Source organism: Aspergillus neoniger, assembly GCF_003184625.1.
Source record: "Aspergillus neoniger CBS 115656 unplaced genomic scaffold BO87scaffold_21, whole genome shotgun sequence".
In the NCBI taxonomy this organism is placed as follows: Eukaryota; Fungi; Ascomycota; class Eurotiomycetes; order Eurotiales; family Aspergillaceae; genus Aspergillus; species Aspergillus neoniger.
The window spans coordinates 302613-318349 of record NW_020291149.1 but is presented as its reverse complement, the minus strand read 5'-3'; the positions used below and the strand labels follow the sequence as shown (position 1 = coordinate 318349).

At 51.2% G+C, this 15737-nt stretch overlaps 8 protein-coding genes across 8 annotated transcripts; 3 read left to right on the top strand and 5 right to left on the bottom strand.

The window, feature by feature from the left end:
- Positions 1–8: 8 nt before the first annotated feature.
- On the bottom strand, positions 9–1307 carry BO87DRAFT_460095 (coiled-coil-helix-coiled-coil-helix domain-containing protein). The gene is made up of 3 exons (XM_025628995.1): positions 798–1307; positions 450–714; positions 9–366 (listed from the first exon to the last, which is right to left on the bottom strand). Exons 1-3 carry the CDS (start codon positions 1046–1048, stop codon positions 334–336), a joined length of 549 nt encoding a protein of 182 aa, XP_025478536.1. The 5' UTR covers positions 1049–1307; the 3' UTR covers positions 9–333.
- A 548-nt stretch (positions 1308–1855) lies between these two features.
- BO87DRAFT_387804 (Sas10/Utp3/C1D family protein) lies at positions 1856–2627 on the bottom strand (the record flags this gene model as incomplete). Its single annotated transcript, XM_025624832.1, has 3 exons — positions 1856–2182; positions 2232–2398; positions 2447–2627. 3 exons carry the CDS (start codon positions 2625–2627, stop codon positions 1856–1858), a joined length of 675 nt encoding a protein of 224 aa, XP_025478535.1.
- Positions 2628–2787: 160 nt separating this feature from the next.
- On the top strand, positions 2788–4485 carry BO87DRAFT_91525 (ketopantoate reductase family protein). The gene has a single exon (XM_025629669.1). The coding sequence runs from the start codon at positions 3057–3059 to the stop codon at positions 4272–4274; it is 1218 nt and encodes a 405-aa protein (XP_025478534.1). The 5' UTR covers positions 2788–3056; the 3' UTR covers positions 4275–4485.
- Positions 4291–6171, bottom strand: BO87DRAFT_337187 (uncharacterized protein). The gene is made up of 6 exons (XM_025620552.1): positions 5829–6171; positions 5195–5761; positions 5071–5125; positions 4935–4997; positions 4762–4873; positions 4291–4699 (listed from the first exon to the last, which is right to left on the bottom strand). The coding sequence occupies exons 1-6, from the start codon at positions 5967–5969 to the stop codon at positions 4387–4389; spliced, it is 1251 nt and encodes a 416-aa protein (XP_025478533.1). The 5' UTR covers positions 5970–6171; the 3' UTR covers positions 4291–4386.
- Positions 6172–6317: 146 nt separating this feature from the next.
- On the top strand, positions 6318–7414 carry coq4 (ubiquinone biosynthesis protein COQ4). The gene is made up of 2 exons (XM_025623608.1): positions 6318–6588; positions 6646–7414. Exons 1-2 carry the CDS (start codon positions 6366–6368, stop codon positions 7293–7295), a joined length of 873 nt encoding a protein of 290 aa, XP_025478532.1. The 5' UTR covers positions 6318–6365; the 3' UTR covers positions 7296–7414.
- Positions 7315–8454, bottom strand: BO87DRAFT_377665 (DNA-binding protein). The gene is made up of 4 exons (XM_025623607.1): positions 8274–8454; positions 8066–8151; positions 7986–7996; positions 7315–7886 (listed from the first exon to the last, which is right to left on the bottom strand). Exons 1-4 carry the CDS (start codon positions 8295–8297, stop codon positions 7606–7608), a joined length of 402 nt encoding a protein of 133 aa, XP_025478531.1. The 5' UTR covers positions 8298–8454; the 3' UTR covers positions 7315–7605.
- Positions 8455–10293: 1839 nt separating this feature from the next.
- Positions 10294–12506, top strand: BO87DRAFT_387799 (guanine nucleotide exchange factor SEC2; the record flags this gene model as incomplete). Its single annotated transcript, XM_025624831.1, has 3 exons — positions 10294–10301; positions 10370–11012; positions 11073–12506. 3 exons carry the CDS (start codon positions 10294–10296, stop codon positions 12504–12506), a joined length of 2085 nt encoding a protein of 694 aa, XP_025478530.1.
- Positions 12507–13376: 870 nt separating this feature from the next.
- Positions 13377–15431, bottom strand: BO87DRAFT_337174 (putative pre-mRNA splicing factor; the record flags this gene model as incomplete). The annotated part of the gene is made up of 3 exons (XM_025620551.1): positions 13377–15063; positions 15128–15181; positions 15239–15431. 3 exons carry the CDS (start codon positions 15429–15431, stop codon positions 13592–13594), a joined length of 1719 nt encoding a protein of 572 aa, XP_025478529.1. The 3' UTR covers positions 13377–13591.
- Between the last annotated feature and the right edge of the window lie 306 nt (positions 15432–15737).

The window sequence follows — 15737 nt, the reverse complement described above, 5'->3', positions numbered from 1 at the left end:
TATATATTATCATTTATCATCTACAAATCTAAGTACCGTAACCAAACGAATGAAACAAACACATGAAGAGTGGAATGATCCTTTTTTATCTATATTTTCAATCAGTTCCTGTCCATGCATGCCCATCACAGACATAGCCAACCCATAAAAAAAAAGGGTAGTAAGCTTCCAAAGTGGTATATGTTATACAAAGGGGTAATAGATAATAAAATAAAATAAGAGAGAAATAACGGGCTAATCCACCACTATGCCATATATTGCCCATCCATCCATAAAAAAAATCATTCATCTCATCCACCATCATCAATCTCACCTTCGATACTCAATCTCCATTTAGTACGGCTTAGCAGCAGCCTGGCAAGCCTTCTATAAACACAATACCCATTAGCATATGCCCACAATCACCCAACACTTCCCCCACCAGGGAGGAAGAAGGAAATAGATCTTACCAGCTGATCCAAGTACCACCCACAGATCGTCAAATCACCCTTGTTCTCATCCATGCACTTGCGGAAGTTCTGCGCATCCGTGGCACAAGCCGGCGCCTCCCAAGAGCTGTTGGTAGCGTTTCCAGCCCAGAGACCGTTGTCCATGGCCTGAGCGGGAGCCGGCGCAGCCTGCTGGGGAGCCTCAGCGGGAGCACTGGAGCCGCCACCACCGCCGAAGAACATTCCGCCGATGGCGTGGCCGATGGAGGAGCCGACGGCGACACCACTATTTTTATACATTGGTTAGCTTTTGGTTCCTGGATGGGTGGGTGGTGTTTGAGGGTATGGGATGTATGTGTGGCAACGTACGCAGCAGTCGAGGCCATCTGGCCGAAGAGACCGGGGCCCTGGCTTTGCTGGACGGGAGCAGCGGCGGGAGTGGCAGCGGGGGCAGCAGCTGGAGGGGCAGCGTGGTGCTGCTGCTGGGGGTGAGCAGCAGTGGAGTGAGGCTGTTGCTGGCCGTAAGAAGGGGCGGCAGCAGGTCTGGCGGGAGCAGCGGTAGGGCGGGTGGGAGCGCTGCGCGCGGGAGTAGGGGCGGCACCACGGCGTTGACGAGGCATTTTGTGTGTTGGTTTTTTGGTGGTTGTGAGGGTGGTTAAGGGAGAGGTGTAGGTGTGGATGTTGTATGTGAGTTAAAGTGTTGGGAAGCGGGTGGAGAGAGTTGTTTTATAGTCGGAAAAGAAGAAGCTCGAAAGTCGGGCGGAGAAAGTTCGAAAACTCCGATCGCCCTGGTTATTCTCCCGTTCCTGATTGGTTGCTTCGGACGTTAGGTCAGCTGCCGGTCCCGGCGCTTACGGTTGATCGTTGCTTTAATGCCGAGGATGGATGGGTTTAGAATGGAAATTGAGGGATATATTATTGTCATTTTGGTTTGTTTTATTGCTAGTGGATGTGATATTCGCTACTTAGTGGAGACCACGTTCGAGTCTTACAGAACAGTGGATCTGAAGTTATCCGCACATGTTCTGCTTAACTCCGGCAGTGACTCACTGCATTGCCATGATCCACAGGGCTGAGCATGAACATTCTCTCGCTGTCAGTCACTTGCCACTGCTTTGACTAAATGACTCGAATCGTATAGTAGTCCATGGAAGACTTTGTCCGTTCCTACACCAGGTCTACTGTGACCATGGCATGCACCCGGTTCCTCACTGTACTCGTCTTTCAACAGATTCATTGAGGCTGTCCTCTATGCGGTGGGTATCATCATTCCATGTGTACTTTTAGTAGTTTCGTGGCAGCAAGCCTGTAGACAATATCTGTTGCTGAGATGGTTGCGCGTCACTCGTTATTGAAGTGCTGCAATCCCAGTAACAGACAGCCCCTCAACCGGTCCAGCCGGCAGATCGACATAAATCGCTACCTCCTCATTTCAACTTCTTCGTCTTGCGCAATTCATCCTTCTTCTTTCTCCGCTCCTTCTTGTTCTCATTGTGCTCTTCCTTGCTGACCCTCCTCTTCTGCTTGTCCTTGCGCTTCTTCTTATCATCAGAACCCTTGCCCGACGGCTTAGGTGCGGGCTTCACAAGCTCCTCGGACTCGGATTCACTCTCGGAGTTGCTTGTCGCATTCTGCGATGACTGCTGAGACGTAGCACCTGCTTTTTTAGCCAGTATCGATGCCTTTAGCTGAGCGCGTGCCCTCTCCTTTGCCTCCTGCTCCTTGCGCGCCAGGTCGATTTTGTCATTTCCAGCCTACTCAATTAGCCTCGACCCCTAAATGTGCCGTGTAAGAGTAACTCACAAGACCATGCTTGATAAAGCGACTGGCAGCCTGCTTGTCAAGAGTTAGAGTACGCTTCTCCGGCTCCGCTTCGAGCGCGGTGATCTTCGCAAAATATTGCTTGACTCTAGTTAATTCTCTAAACACGGAGTGTTCCTTAGCATTGACGCCATGAAGACGCAGATACGCTGTAGAAATTAGCAATCAAGCTCGCTCCAGCTGCAATGGTGACGTACAGAAAATAAGAGACTCCAGCGCGTAAGTCACCAAGACGTGGAATTTCGCTTTATCCATCACTGGAAGCTTCTTCGACGTCTCCACCACGGAGCTGTCCAGAATGGGCTTCAGAGCCTCTTCAAGATCATCGATGTTGTCATCCAGCTGCTCGAGCAGCGGAAGTAGATCTGCTGCCTCCATTTTGATTATGTGTACGATTATCTGGGGAGGAATCGATGATGTTGGATTGAAAAGAAGCGGATAATGTCGATTTTTTATCTCCGGGCGGTCTCTAAGGCGGTGAAGAGCTATTTGTCCGCCTTCTCCCTCATGCGATGCCGACTTCACTCTCGATCTATATCTTCCTGTTAGTTTGCATATCGTTGTTAGGACTGTGAGTCCTTGGGGCAATTGTCATTTGCTTCATCTTATAATGAGACGGTGATTATATTACCATCACCTCTCAGCTTGTACGGCGCGTGATCTCGGACTCTCTATATTTACTCTCCAGCCGTCAAAGTGTCGTACATACTGGGGCGCAGTCCGCTTCGGCGGACAGTCTGCGAATTATGTCTTGTTAAAAGACGTAGTTCGCACCCCAAATCATATGGTCGATTCGTATCGACCTGGATGCAAAACGCCGAAGAAGCGTCGAAAGACAGTGGAAAGCGCCGACTATCTGGACGCATACATATCCTAGGCCTTGGGAATGTAGGCACATTTGTTGCCCACTCTCTCGCAAGTCGTCCGTCACCTCCGCCTGTCACTCTACTCTTGCATAACCCCAATCTGTACAAGTCATGGCTGGGGAGAAAAAAGTGCTTAGCAATCAACTCGAATGGATTGGACGATATCAAGACGGGTTTCGATGTCAACGTCCTGAATGGCAAAGCATGGCATGCATTCCCATACTGGGATAAAAACGGCAAGACCGGGGAAGCCATGGCTCAGGCCGATGAGGGCGATGTTGAAGGCTCCCTAACCGGGTCTGTCCAAGATGAGGAGCGCATTGAATGCTTGGTCGTCAGTGTCAAGGCGCCGGTGACGGCTATGGCTTTGGAGTCCGTCAAGCATCGCCTGACACCCGACTCCACAGTTCTACTACTTCAAAACGGCATGGGCGTCATTGATGAGCTCAACGAGAAGGTCTTCCCTGATCCCCGCAAACGCCCGAACTACATGCAAGGCATTGTCTCGCACGGGCTGGCCCGCAGAAAAGAAACATTTCAGGTCGCCCATACGGGCATCGGCACGACCATTCTCGGACCGGCCCTGCCCTCGAACTCGACAACTCCGCTTAGCGAAAACGAGGATGACTGGGCTGCAAGCACGAAGTACCTTTTGCGGACCATGACTCTCACTCCGCCACTGGTTGCTGTCGCGGAGGCTCCGTCCGCTCTTATGCTCTACCAGCTCGAGAAGCTGGCGATGAACGCCGTCATTAACCCGCTAACGGCTGTGATGAATTGCGAAAACGGCGAGCTCCTCTACAACTACAGCTTCACTCGCGTGACGCGATTGCTCCTTCATGAGATTTCGAGCGTGATCTGCGCCCTTCCCGAACTACAGGGAATCCCAGGCATTGAGAGCCGATTCTCCCCAGAACGACTACGCTGGATGGTCACGCAGCTTGCCAGCAAAACAGCGAAGAACCACAGCTCCATGCTGCAGGACGTACGAGCCGGCAAGACGACCGAGATCGAATATCTGAACGGCTACATCGTGCGCAGAGGCGAAGAACTCGGTATCAAGTGCGTGGTGAACTACATGATGAAGCACCTGGTTTTGAGCAAGCAGCACACGTCGAAGCAACGAGATGCCAGCGCCATCCCGATCGACATTCTGTAGACTTTCCAGAATGGATGCCTGTACTTATATTTGAACCGATTGATACTACTAGTTAATATACCCCTTCCTTATTCTATACACATCTCCATCCCCAGATAGAAATGATATCATGTCATGAAGACACCCGATCAATCGCCTCCTCACAAAGCGCCCTAATCTGCCTCCACCTCTTCAACAACATCCTAACCACGCCCTGATCTTCCGTCTGTGCAATATACAAATCCTCTAACCGCGCCACCGCCTCATCCGCTTCCTTGATATACACACCAATCCAACCCCGAATCACAGCCGCAGACATCTTCTCGTCCACCCCGTCGGTCGAGTATCCGAGCACATAGTCCTGCCAAAGTCGTAGTGGCATGTAGGTTAGTCCGGCGGCGATTTCTGTTCGGTAGCAGACGCCCTCGGACGTGAGTTGGTAGTTACTGTGTTTGGTTATGGCTTCGTTAGTGGTGTGTGGTGATAGATAAGTGAATGGGAGGCGTACCCGTAGTATTGGTGGAACTCGAGTTCTTCTTGTTTTGAGGCGTTCAGGTCCTGCAGGATTATCTCGTCGAGATAGAGGGTTTCGGAGGCGTTGGTGTCGAGGTAGAAGCCGTCTAGATGGGTTGATTAGGGGTATGAATGGTGATGTGGGATTGTAGGGCATGGGGGCCTTACATTCTGTGAACAGGAAATCGTTCGAATGAGGGCCGTAGCTCATGTAGATTTCCTCTCCTTCGTCTGTATATCATATCAGTATACCACTTTCTTCGTTTCCAGAACGCCATGATAGAAATGGAGGTAAAGAACGTACTATACTCCTTCGCCGCACGAAAGACATACTCCTCCCCGTCGAACTTGACATTACACTATCCATCCACGATATCTCACGTTAGCCAACTCATCCAACATACACAGATAGAAAGGAAGGTATATACCGCCACATCCGAATGGTTAAAATAATCGGCGAACGGCACCAACGCCATCGCATCATTCCTATCCTCCGGCATTTCTGCCCCGGGCAGAAGATAAAAGAAGCTTCGCGTGTTCACAATCACCCAATGGTACGTGAACAGCTCTTTATCAGTCTCGGGGAATACCCGGACAACGATATCCCATGCTTTGCGGAGACGGGTTTCTTGTGTTTTGAGGAGGTTCTGATGCCGTGTATCATACTTGTGTTTCCGTTTCCCGGGGCTTATGGTGCTCCAGGTGTTGGAGATGGAGGGGGGGAGGAGGTCCTGGATTTTGCTGGTGTTTCTGGTGCTGCTGGGTGATAGGGGGGAAGATGAAGACCAGAAGATCGGCATGCTGGAAGTAAAGTCTTCCATTGTGGGCCAGGTGTTGCGCCATGGTTTTATGTGGGAGGGACTGGCGTTAGTGAGGTATGCGGCGTAGAGGGTGTGGGTTGGTGTGTCTGGTGGGAAGCGCGAGGTGAAGGTGGATGGGAGTTTGGAGGGCGTGAGCATTGCGGAGTGAGGGACTTTGACGAGGATGGAGTCTTTCTGTTGATATCGTATGAATGTTAGTTTGTATGTATGTGGTTGAGGGGGTGTAAGCGTGGGGATGTACTTCTATCTTTCGCGTTGCGATCATACCGAGACCGCGGCCGGGGAATCGCGCTGGACTGACCCCATTGATGACGATGCCTTGTGATTTAGCCCATTCTGTGAAGAGCTCGTGCTTCTCGCCGGGCCACCAGGTGGGCTTCATGTTGACAGTCGGTTTAGACAATTGAGGGGTAAGTTGTTGGTGTGGAGGGGATTGAAGGATGAGGAGGGGTATGACAAGTGTTTCTAGGAAAGTTGAGAACAAACAAAGCTTTCCTGATTGAGCCTGCGTAATTATTCCCTAAGCAATGTACATTCAGCGATATCAATGCCTCCGTATCCCTCAATGACAATTCAAGCAGAGACGATCAGATGCGCCAAAAAACCGCCGATAAAGAAAAAGATTATCTTATCGATCTTTATCAGCCCTACGGCACCGCACATCCACCACTAGCGCCATCCGGCTCCGAAAGCATCCCATCGTACCACACCCTCATCTACATCCATCCGGCCCAAGGACCATGTCCATTGCGACGTGTTACCCTTCACTCGACACACGATGACAGTCCTCCGGACGCGCAGCGCCGTCCAGCACGCGCGCGAGCTAAACAATATCCTCTCCTGCGCAGCACCACTGTCGCTCCGCGCCCACTCACGGCCTTTCTCCGGCTTCAACCGTCCTCCGCCTAACTATCCCGGCCATGTGCCATTGAACTTTGTAGAGCGCGGTGCTCTGGCCATTGGGTCAGCTGTGGGTTCTCTTCTTAACCCCCGAAGAGCTGGTATATATACCTCCCTCATACCTAGTATACTACGTTGTAGCTAATAAATCATAAAAGACCTAATCGCCGCCTGCGGCGAAGCCACTGCAACACCCTACTTCATCTACCGGCTCCGCGACGCCATGCTCTCCGACCCAACAGGCCGACAGATCCTCCGCGATCGTCCGCGCATCACCTCCGAGACCCTCAAACTGCCATACCTCCGCTCCCTCCCCGAGAACACCGTCGGCCGGACCTACGCTACCTGGTTGGACCGCGAAGGCGTGTCCCCGGACACCCGGGACAATGTGCAGTACATTGACGACGAGGAATGCGCGTACGTCATGCAGCGGTACCGCGAGTGCCACGATTTCTACCATGCTGTGACGGGATTGCCGATCTTCGTGGAGGGCGAGCTAGCGCTCAAGGCGTTTGAGTTTCTGAATACGTTGATTCCCATGACTGGATTGAGTTTGTTTGCATCGGTGAGGTTGAAGCCTGCGGAGAGGGAACGGCTGTTTTCGATTTATTTGCCGTGGGCGTTGAAGAGTGGGTTGCAGAGTAAGGAGTTGATTAATGTTTATTGGGAGAAGGTGTTGGAGAAGGATGTCGGGGAGTTGAGGGCGGAGTTGGGCATTGAAAGGCCGCCGGATATGAGGGAGATTAGGCGGATGATTCGGATGCAGAAGAAGAGGGAGAAGGAGTTGATGGAGCAGAGGGGGCAATAGCTTCTGATGGGATCAGTATGCTTATTATTAGATGTATTATATTCCTTGCTTCCTGTTGAGGAAGCTATATTTCTGTATCATTATATGAGGAATGGCCACTTCCTGAATGATTACTCGGCCAAGTATCATTAGGTCCTTGGTGGAGGAACTGTTGATGGACTATCAAGTTGGAAAAAACTGTACTTTTGTCGTAGCAGAAATTCAGCTGCAAGCTGCTCTGGTCGTGAAGGTGTAAATCCGAGAGCTGGAGGTATCATTGAACATGGCAAGCATTCAGCACAAACTGAACACCCTTCGCTAAAAACACATCTCACAGATCCAACAGGTCGTCATCATCATCCCAGCCGCCGCGCCGGTTGATCACAATCTTGTGCTCCTCCTCATCCTTACGCTGGTTCTCGGCCATAGCGTTCAGCAGCTGCTTGAGCTGCTCCTCGGTAACCTTCTGGCGCAATTGGCCGGACTGGGCGAGCATGATGAGACGGGACTCGACGTCAGCAGCGCGGGATTCCTTGACAAGGCGGATGCGACCCAAACGATCGGCAGCTTCGGGCTCGAGAATCTGGTTCAGAATAGTGGCGCGGCGGTCGGCTATTCGTAAAGGAATAAGCAAATTATTCGAGAGAGTAATGTAGGCAGAGAGATTCCTCCAGCATGCCCTAATCTAATGGGTTATGAGTTTGCGCATACCTTCAGCTTGCCTAGAGTGGAGCGACAAGTCAGTAAAGATTTACAAATGAAGAAGCAAAGACGAGGTCTAGGAATCATACCTTCTCTGTTCCTCTTGGTTGCCGTCCGAAGGGCCACCACGTGCGCCACCCTGTTGCTGAAGCTGGGCAAGACGGGCCCGTCTGATCTATACCAGATTTAAGCATTTGATACGAAGAGTGTCGAAGGCGCGGATCCGGATATTCATCAAGCAAGGACACCCATGAAGACGGGGAAAATTAAATGTAGGTGGAAAGGATTCATACTGACCTCTTCAAGCTCTGCGTCGGCCATGATTTTTGATGTGCTGTGTATGCAAGATCCGAAGACCAGGAGGATTCTAAGAGTGATGCGGGGTAAAAATTGACGGGATGAAACTCGGACAGAATGAATTGCAGGCCGATGCCGAAGCGGGGAGATTATCCCAGGATTAGACTCTGGATGATTCGACGCATTCCATCTTTGGAGAACTTTCCAACCCCACCTTGCTTGAATGCCTGTGAGCCTCAGGCACTCAGGCACATGGAGTGGGGCGCCATGAGGCCGTCGGGCATCCTGGCCCGATCCGGCAATCAATAGTCCGCAGACCAGTACTAGACTAGTTTGGAACTGGGGTGGCTGGGCACTTGGGCCAATTCATTACAGATTACACACACACACATACAGCAGAGCACAATTACATGCATAATATGTTCAGGCACAATTGTTATCCTTCATTCTACAAAAATATAGGCGGATGACTTGTCTGCAGACCGAGGCTGCAATGCCAACAAACCCGGATATAAACTTCCAGGAGAAAGTAAGTTGAGTGTCGTTGTGTCGGAGAGTGGAAGATCTCAGTGACTGCAAGTGTCGTCATCAGGTGTGCCAAGGAAGAGCTGCCTTTTTGAGCCAAAAGAAACCATCCACCGCCGAAGATCCGGCTGATTTTGGGAGAAAGATTGGCTGATTATCCCCAAATTAGAACGCCCTAATGTCGCACCCAACCGCATCGGATGGATCTTTGCGCCCAAACTATTGAAAAGCGTGTGAAGAGTTTTTGCAGGTCGAGAGAAAGCTTATGAATTGGAACGAGCTCTCTTAAATTTCCCAAGAGGCTCTAGTCACCGTCTCCGGAGGCCCTTGCGAGATCGGGTCCGTATCGAGATCGTACCTAGTGGGAACCATTAAGCCGGATGAGAACGTGGCGCGAGTGATGGGAAAAAATGATACCACCATCCATACAGAGTATCATATCATACGTAATCTAGCAATGGCGTGTTACACTCGGACAGTCAATCAGACTTGATTGTAGTACGTAGTAGTTGTTAGTTTCTTCTTCCCCGCCTTTTTCCCTTTATCCACACCGAGGAGATGAACCAAAGGATGGAATGGCAGCCAGCCCCAAGCTTCACGCCGGCCCTTGTGATTGTCCACCACCGGAGACGCGCCGGGGGGCGATCGACCTTCCAGATACGGTAATCTCTAAGCGCCTGTGGTTTGCCTCCGTGTTGATGATTGGCTCACTGCCGAGTGGAGCCGGTATCGGAACCGTAAATACAGCAAGCAGGGCGGCGATACCGAGTCAGACGTACAGTGGAAATGATACTCTGTTACTGTTACTGACTGCCTGTTGCGACCTGAATCCACTTGCCGTACCAACTCCGGCCTTGCCTGCAGTCGTGCTGTGCTCTTCTTGTTCTTGTCTCTGCTGCTACTCTCTCTGGTCGTCCTTGACCTCTTCTTAATTCTCCTCATTTGTTCTTCCTCCCGGTCGCTGACCATCTTTTTCTATCTATAATTCTTTTTTAAACTAATTTAATTAGCTTACACTAATCTTCCCACTAAATCCCATCATCTGCCTTGACGAAAGAGGGGTTACGTCCACTGATTACCCGCTAAGACGTCTCTCTCCCTTCCTTTATCTCCCTCAACCCGGCTCTCGCCTCCAGTTTAATCGTCATCCTTCCGGTCTATCCTTCCCTACTTATCGCCGCCTCTCCTTCATACCCCTCTTTCAGCGACTTTCGCTCTCTATCGAATTGCATCTCGCTCCTTTCTACGACTCAATGCTTCGTTCTCCGACTGGCTGATTCCTCTCCAGTCTGCGCGCTGGCGGGGACGTCACGTTACTGCTTCCCCCCCTGCTTTAATCCTTCCATGCATACATCCTCAACCAGCCCTTGTCTCTGCCAGGATTTGCAGATGCGAAGCGTTGCCGGTCCGTTATATACGTGGTTGTGATACGCGCCTCCTTCTGCTGTGATACCCTGTTCTGCTGCATTTGCCGTGTCGACATCTCACGATCATCATGGCCGAGTATGTATATTCACGTCCCTCCAATGCAGTTGGCCGATGCTGTGTTTGTTTGCTAATTTCGGTGACAGTTTTATTGCTTTCCACACTTATTACTCTCGCCACAATTTCCTATCCCCGTCTACCATGCTGCCACGTCCCACCAGCCACAAACGGTCGAATTCCTCCGAGAACAACTCTCTCTCCCCCGACAAGACCGTCACGAAAGCGAGGTCCACCAATGACCTGTCTGGAACCATCACTGCGAAGCCGACACCGGGCGTCCGCTCGTCCAGTGTTGGCAACTTCCAGGAAACTAGCTTTAGCACCTTGAAAGATCCCAGACTTGCGAGCCAATCGGAAGACTCGGAGACGTCAGAGTCAACACAGTCGCATCATCCAGACTTGAGCAATGAGGTCGCAGCTTTGAGCGTCAAGTTGGTCCAGGCGATCAACAATCAGACGACACTCGATGACAACCTAGTCGCCACTCGTCAAGAATTGGAGCAGGCACAAGCCAAGATCCGAGCCCTGGAGTTGGAAAATGAAAAGTATCGGCAAGACATTGATCAGGAAGTTTTGATCAAAAAGTCCGACGTGGATTATGAGATGTTGCGCTTGCAAGCTGCCTTGGCTGAAGAGAAGGCTCAGCGTGCCCTTGTGGAAAAGGAGAAGAAGGGCATTGAACAAGAACTAGAAACATTAACTGCCGCGCTTTTTGAAGAAGCCAACAAAGTAAGCTCCATATGCGATTGTATGTCGGGTCGACCAACTAACTTGTTACCTTTTGAACAGATGGTCGCCGCGGCCAAGCTTGAGCGTGAGGCCGTAGAGAAGAAAAACGAGCAGCTACGCTCTCAAGTCAAAGACACCGAAGCACTGCTTGCATCACATCAAGAACAATTGGCCGAGCTAAAATCTGTTTTGCATGGACTCAACCTCGCCAAGGATGATAGCGAGACTCGCACAATCATCTCGACAGCTCCGTCATCACCAACTATGCCGCGGCATCCTTTGCATGTCAGCAAGAATTCTGAGATTCCCGACATACCAGAGGAAATCCCCACATTGGAAGAGCTCACTCCAGGGCCGTCCACTAGTTTCCCACATCTGATTAAGCCGGTCTGTCGAACGGATATCCAAGCTTATGAGGACTTTCGGGAACTCTTCACGACATCTCGAGCTTCCAAGCCTGCAAGTCGGGCCACAAGTGGGTCTTACGCTGGCTTGAATGTCATGAGTCTGGCTAGTGGGTTCGGTTCAGCGTCGTCATCTCCCGCCAAATCTCAAACACATTCTCCCAATGGCAGCGTGTCTTCCCCACAGCCCGTGACTTCCCACATTCCTCTCAAGGAGACCCGCTTCTACAAGCGCGTGCTTTCGGAAGACATCGAACCGACCCTCCGGCTTGATGCTGCGCCCGGGATCTCATGGCTAACGCGGCGCTCAGTATTAAGTGGGATCTGCGATGGAACTCTCCTGGTTGAACCCATGCCGCCTTCAGCAAAGAAATATGAGTTTCCTTGTTCAATGTGTGGCGAGCGCAGAAACGGTCCCACCAACGAGAGGACCCATCGATTCCGGACGTCCGATAGCGAGACCGCTCAACGGTATCCTCTGTGTGTACTGTGTCTAGAGAGAGTCCGTTCCAGCTGCGAGTTCACTGGATACCTCCGTCTCATCCTTGACGGCCATGTTCGCATTGGTGATGCGGAAGAGGAGAAGGATGCATGGGATGAAACTATCCGACTAAGGGAGAGAATGTTCTGGTCACGCATTGGGGGTGGAATTATCCCTTTGTTTGCTCACGCCAATGGCTTCCAAGGGAATATTCCTACACCTACTGATGGCGTTGGGGCTCCTGTTGCGGATGGTCGTGATGAGTGCCAGCGGTCCATCATCTCTACTGTCCCTGAGGATGTCGCTATAGAAACAAAGAACCTAGACGACATTGAAGAGCACAACCATGACGAGGGTTCTGTGGGAGACGATCCGTTTGTGTCTGCTCCCTCCGAGTCAGAATCTACAGCCAGCAGCGCGGCGGTCTCTCCCACGGATGCCAACGCACCCGTATTGAAGACAGACCTCGTTGATGATATGAACGAGCAACCTGATATGCAGGTTATCGTCCCTGAAAATACGCATGATGAAGCCGATAGCGTCAAGCTCTCAACTGAAGTTGAGGAGACGCCGAGCAACCACGACACCACAAAGAATGGTGATAACTGATATGATCAATGCCGATTTGACCCACGATTCTTATCGTTTCGACAACGCGGACGTTCCTCCGTTGTCTTGCACTCTACTTGGGTTTTGATTTCGTGTTCCGACTAGCATTTGCGCGGACCCACCCTTTTTCAAACTTCATCTATTCTCATATACCGGTATAGTTCAACCATGCCTGCTTGCTTAATTCCTCACCGATCCTGTCCTTTGCATCCGAGACATATTATCAGTCAAGAGCAGCATGGGGTATGTATTATTAATACCTTGTTTTTTCTTGTTTCTCCTTTGTATACATATTTTTCTTTCTATTGGGTTTGTTTTCATTTCTTGTGTATTTGGTTTTCTCCCAAGTTTCTTTAACCTTTCGCGTTTGTACCTCCTGCACCATTTGTTTGCTCAACGCTATCGGGATGCGAACGTCCTCGATGCGCGAAGGTACTCCTGGATGAACTATGACCTCGCATTTCAATGAATTCTGCGTTTCTTTGTCACATGGAATAGTGTCCACCCGGCACTTTCAAGTTTTTGCAGCATACATTTCTTTCTGTTGCTATTCCCCCGGTGCATCCAATTGCGATTGATTCTTTTTACGCGATATACATGGTGGCAGAGATATTAGGGCTTATGGAGCGGATGATGCAGGAATGCAAGGTAGTGGCTTTGCACCTCGCAACTTTAGGTAGAGCAAAAATTTATGATGTTTTCGAGATATCTTCCGTATCATGATTTGACGTAAACAGTCTACTTACTATGCGTGTAACACGCGGAGCAACTACTATACCATGCCCGTTAATTTCCTTCTACAGACATAAGACCCAGATCAAACATGAAATGTTATCAAGATTTTACAATTGAAGTGTAGACGACACACGTCTCGCCTCAAAGAAGACCTATCAACCACGTATACATACTCCTTCATCGACTGCAAAAAAAAAAAAAAAAAACGCCTGAGTAGACAATATAACGATAGATCCTAATTCCCAGTATGCCAGGTAAGAGTGTAAATATGAAAAATGGAAAGGGCCCAAATAGACACATCATGAAAGAGTCAAGAAACAAAAAAATGAAACAGAAAATACACAGTTGGTCTATTTCCTCGTCATAGCCTGCCGTTCATGAATGCGTCTGATCTGCTCTTCGATATTCATACTCTGAGGATTCGGAGGCGCGCCAGCAGGTCCGACAACAGGCGGCGGCACAGGACCCGAACCAGGCACGGCACCTTCGACAGCCATCTTCTTGCGACGGGCCTCTTCCTCCGGATCGACGGCTCCAGAGCCAGGCATAGCAGCGGAATCGAATACGTCGCTTCGTTGACTGGCCAGACGTTTGAGGTTGTTGACCACGTCCACGGTGAAGAGGTTGGTGGTTGCGCTGCGGGATTCGGCCTTGGCGCGTTGTTCCTTCCAGCGGGGATCGAGCAGCTCGATGCGCATGTGTTGTTCCAGTTCGCCGACGGGGATCTGTTGGTGGCAGTTCGGGCAGAGCGCTGTGGCGCCTGTGGGATTTTGGCGGCGCGCTTGGGCTCGCGGGACGTAGTCGGAGCGGATGCGCATTGGTTGTTGTTGTTGTTGGGGTTGTTGAGCGGCGGCGGCTTTGGCAGCGGCGGCTTGTTCGCGCGCTTCCATGCGTTCCCGGATGTATTGCTCTTCTTCTTGGGCGGCGGTGGACATGGGTGGGGGGACGATGGGTTGTTGTTGAGGGGGCAGGCCTTGAGGGGGGTAGGCGGGGCCGGCAGGGATGATGGGTTCGGGTTGTTGTTGGGGATAGGCGTTGTAGTAGGTGGGGGTTTCCTCTTCGGTGGGCATGGCTTCTTCGATGCGGAGAGGGTTGAGAGACATCATGGCTTTTTGTTCGAGGGAGGCGGATTGGAGGTCGTTGAGGGAGGTTGGGGGAGGGAGGTCGACTTGGTCGTCTGCTTCGGTGAAGAGGACGGTTTCGACGACGACGAAATCGTGCCAGTCGATTTGGGCGTATGCGATACGCTCTTGCTCTTCTTCCTCCTCCTTCTTTTGCTTCTGCTGTTCTTGGTATTTGACCCATTCGGCGCGTTGCTTGGCGCGGTCGAGGACGTGAAATTTGTTCTGGACATTGTGCTCGAGGTCGGCGAGACGCTTCTTCTCTGTTGTGGCGGCGTCGATTCCTTCGGAGCGGAGGAGGATGGTGTATTGGTCGACGAGTCGGGTGAAGAACTGGTAGAGACTGTGTTGCGGGCGCAGGAAGTCGAACTGGAAGTTTCTGGTTTCTCGTTGGGAGAGCGCGGTCATGAATGATTTTCCACGCTTGGCGACGAATAGGGCCGTGAGCTTCACGACTTCCAGATCTTGCGCGTTGATTATGGGCATCCGTGCAGAAAAGTGAAACTCCGGCGGTTCTTCGGGGCCCTTGGGCTTCTCGGGTTCAGCTGCAGGGGTGGCTTCGCCTGGTCGGCCTGCGGCCACTGCTGTTCCTCGTCCTTCCTTGATCTCGACAAGACGCCATTGGTAGAAGGGAGCGTAGGCGTCACCGGGGTTGAGGAAGGAGAATTTAGGGTTGTTCCGTTCCTTTTCACGAACGCGATCTAAGAGTCTGCGCGTGAGCTGCGCGGTCCAAATGATAGAATAGTATGCAAGGGTGTGACGTACCTTCGAAGACGACACCATTTCGAGCGACATAGCCGGCCGTTTTCTCGACGATAGCTGTTCCAATGTTAGCTTTCAAGCGTCACCAGGCATCGGAGGCATCGACAAACTTACCTCGAATGTCCTTGGGTGGCAAGACCACGCCCTCAGGCGGCTTGCCCACCTCTTCCGGCAGCGGAGTACCTCCGTTACTTGCAGATGCCATGGTTCGCACTCCAATGAAAATGGAGAGACGCAGGATTGGATGAGAGAGTCCAGACTGAGGCGATTCGGCGACCTGCGATGTTCCTTTTCGGGTTGACTTCATTTCTGGGCGCGGCTGTTGAAGACTAAGCGCGGGCGGACAGGCTACCCGCGCGTGTAGCCATGGAAGCTGATGATTGGCTGTATTGGCCCGAGGCTAAACCGCGATGGGCCAGTCCCTGGCGTTGTCAATCAATCTACTTAGTAACTTAAGTAACTTAAGTAACCTGACCGTTGATGAACGCTGGGGCTACATCTATAATTGATTATTATTGTTTGTTGTCATGGCTCAAAGCTTGGACGGATAACATGAAATTTGGGACATTGTAGACTATAGATCGCTATAATTAAACTGCCCCTACGAGGCTGA

What these genes read in the sequence shown, in the direction of transcription:
- BO87DRAFT_460095 (XM_025628995.1), bottom strand. Translation starts at nt 1,048, where the DNA reads ATGCCTCGTCAACGCCGTGGTGCCGCCCCTACTCCCGCGCGCAGCGCT. An exon ending in CAGATGGCCTCGACTGCTGC is followed by an intron (nt 715 to 797) that starts GTACGTTGCCAC and finishes GTATAAAAATAG; the next exon opens with TGGTGTCGCCGTCGGCTCCT. An exon ending in GGTGGTACTTGGATCAGCTG is followed by an intron (nt 367 to 449) that starts GTAAGATCTATT and finishes TTGTGTTTATAG; the next exon opens with AAGGCTTGCCAGGCTGCTGC.
- BO87DRAFT_91525 (XM_025629669.1), top strand. Translation starts at nt 3,057, where the DNA reads ATGCAAAACGCCGAAGAAGCGTCGAAAGACAGTGGAAAGCGCCGACTA.
- BO87DRAFT_337187 (XM_025620552.1), bottom strand. Translation starts at nt 5,969, where the DNA reads ATGAAGCCCACCTGGTGGCCCGGCGAGAAGCACGAGCTCTTCACAGAA. An exon ending in TCGCAACGCGAAAGATAGAA is followed by an intron (nt 5,762 to 5,828) that starts GTACATCCCCAC and finishes CGATATCAACAG; the next exon opens with AAAGACTCCATCCTCGTCAA. An exon ending in TCGTGCGGCGAAGGAGTATA is followed by an intron (nt 4,998 to 5,070) that starts GTACGTTCTTTA and finishes TATGATATACAG; the next exon opens with ACGAAGGAGAGGAAATCTAC.
- coq4 (XM_025623608.1), top strand. Translation starts at nt 6,366, where the DNA reads ATGACAGTCCTCCGGACGCGCAGCGCCGTCCAGCACGCGCGCGAGCTA. An exon ending in TCTTAACCCCCGAAGAGCTG is followed by an intron (nt 6,589 to 6,645) that starts GTATATATACCT and finishes AAATCATAAAAG; the next exon opens with ACCTAATCGCCGCCTGCGGC.
- BO87DRAFT_377665 (XM_025623607.1), bottom strand. Translation starts at nt 8,297, where the DNA reads ATGGCCGACGCAGAGCTTGAAGAG. An exon ending in CCGACGCAGAGCTTGAAGAG is followed by an intron (nt 8,152 to 8,273) that starts GTCAGTATGAAT and finishes AATCTGGTATAG; the next exon opens with ATCAGACGGGCCCGTCTTGC.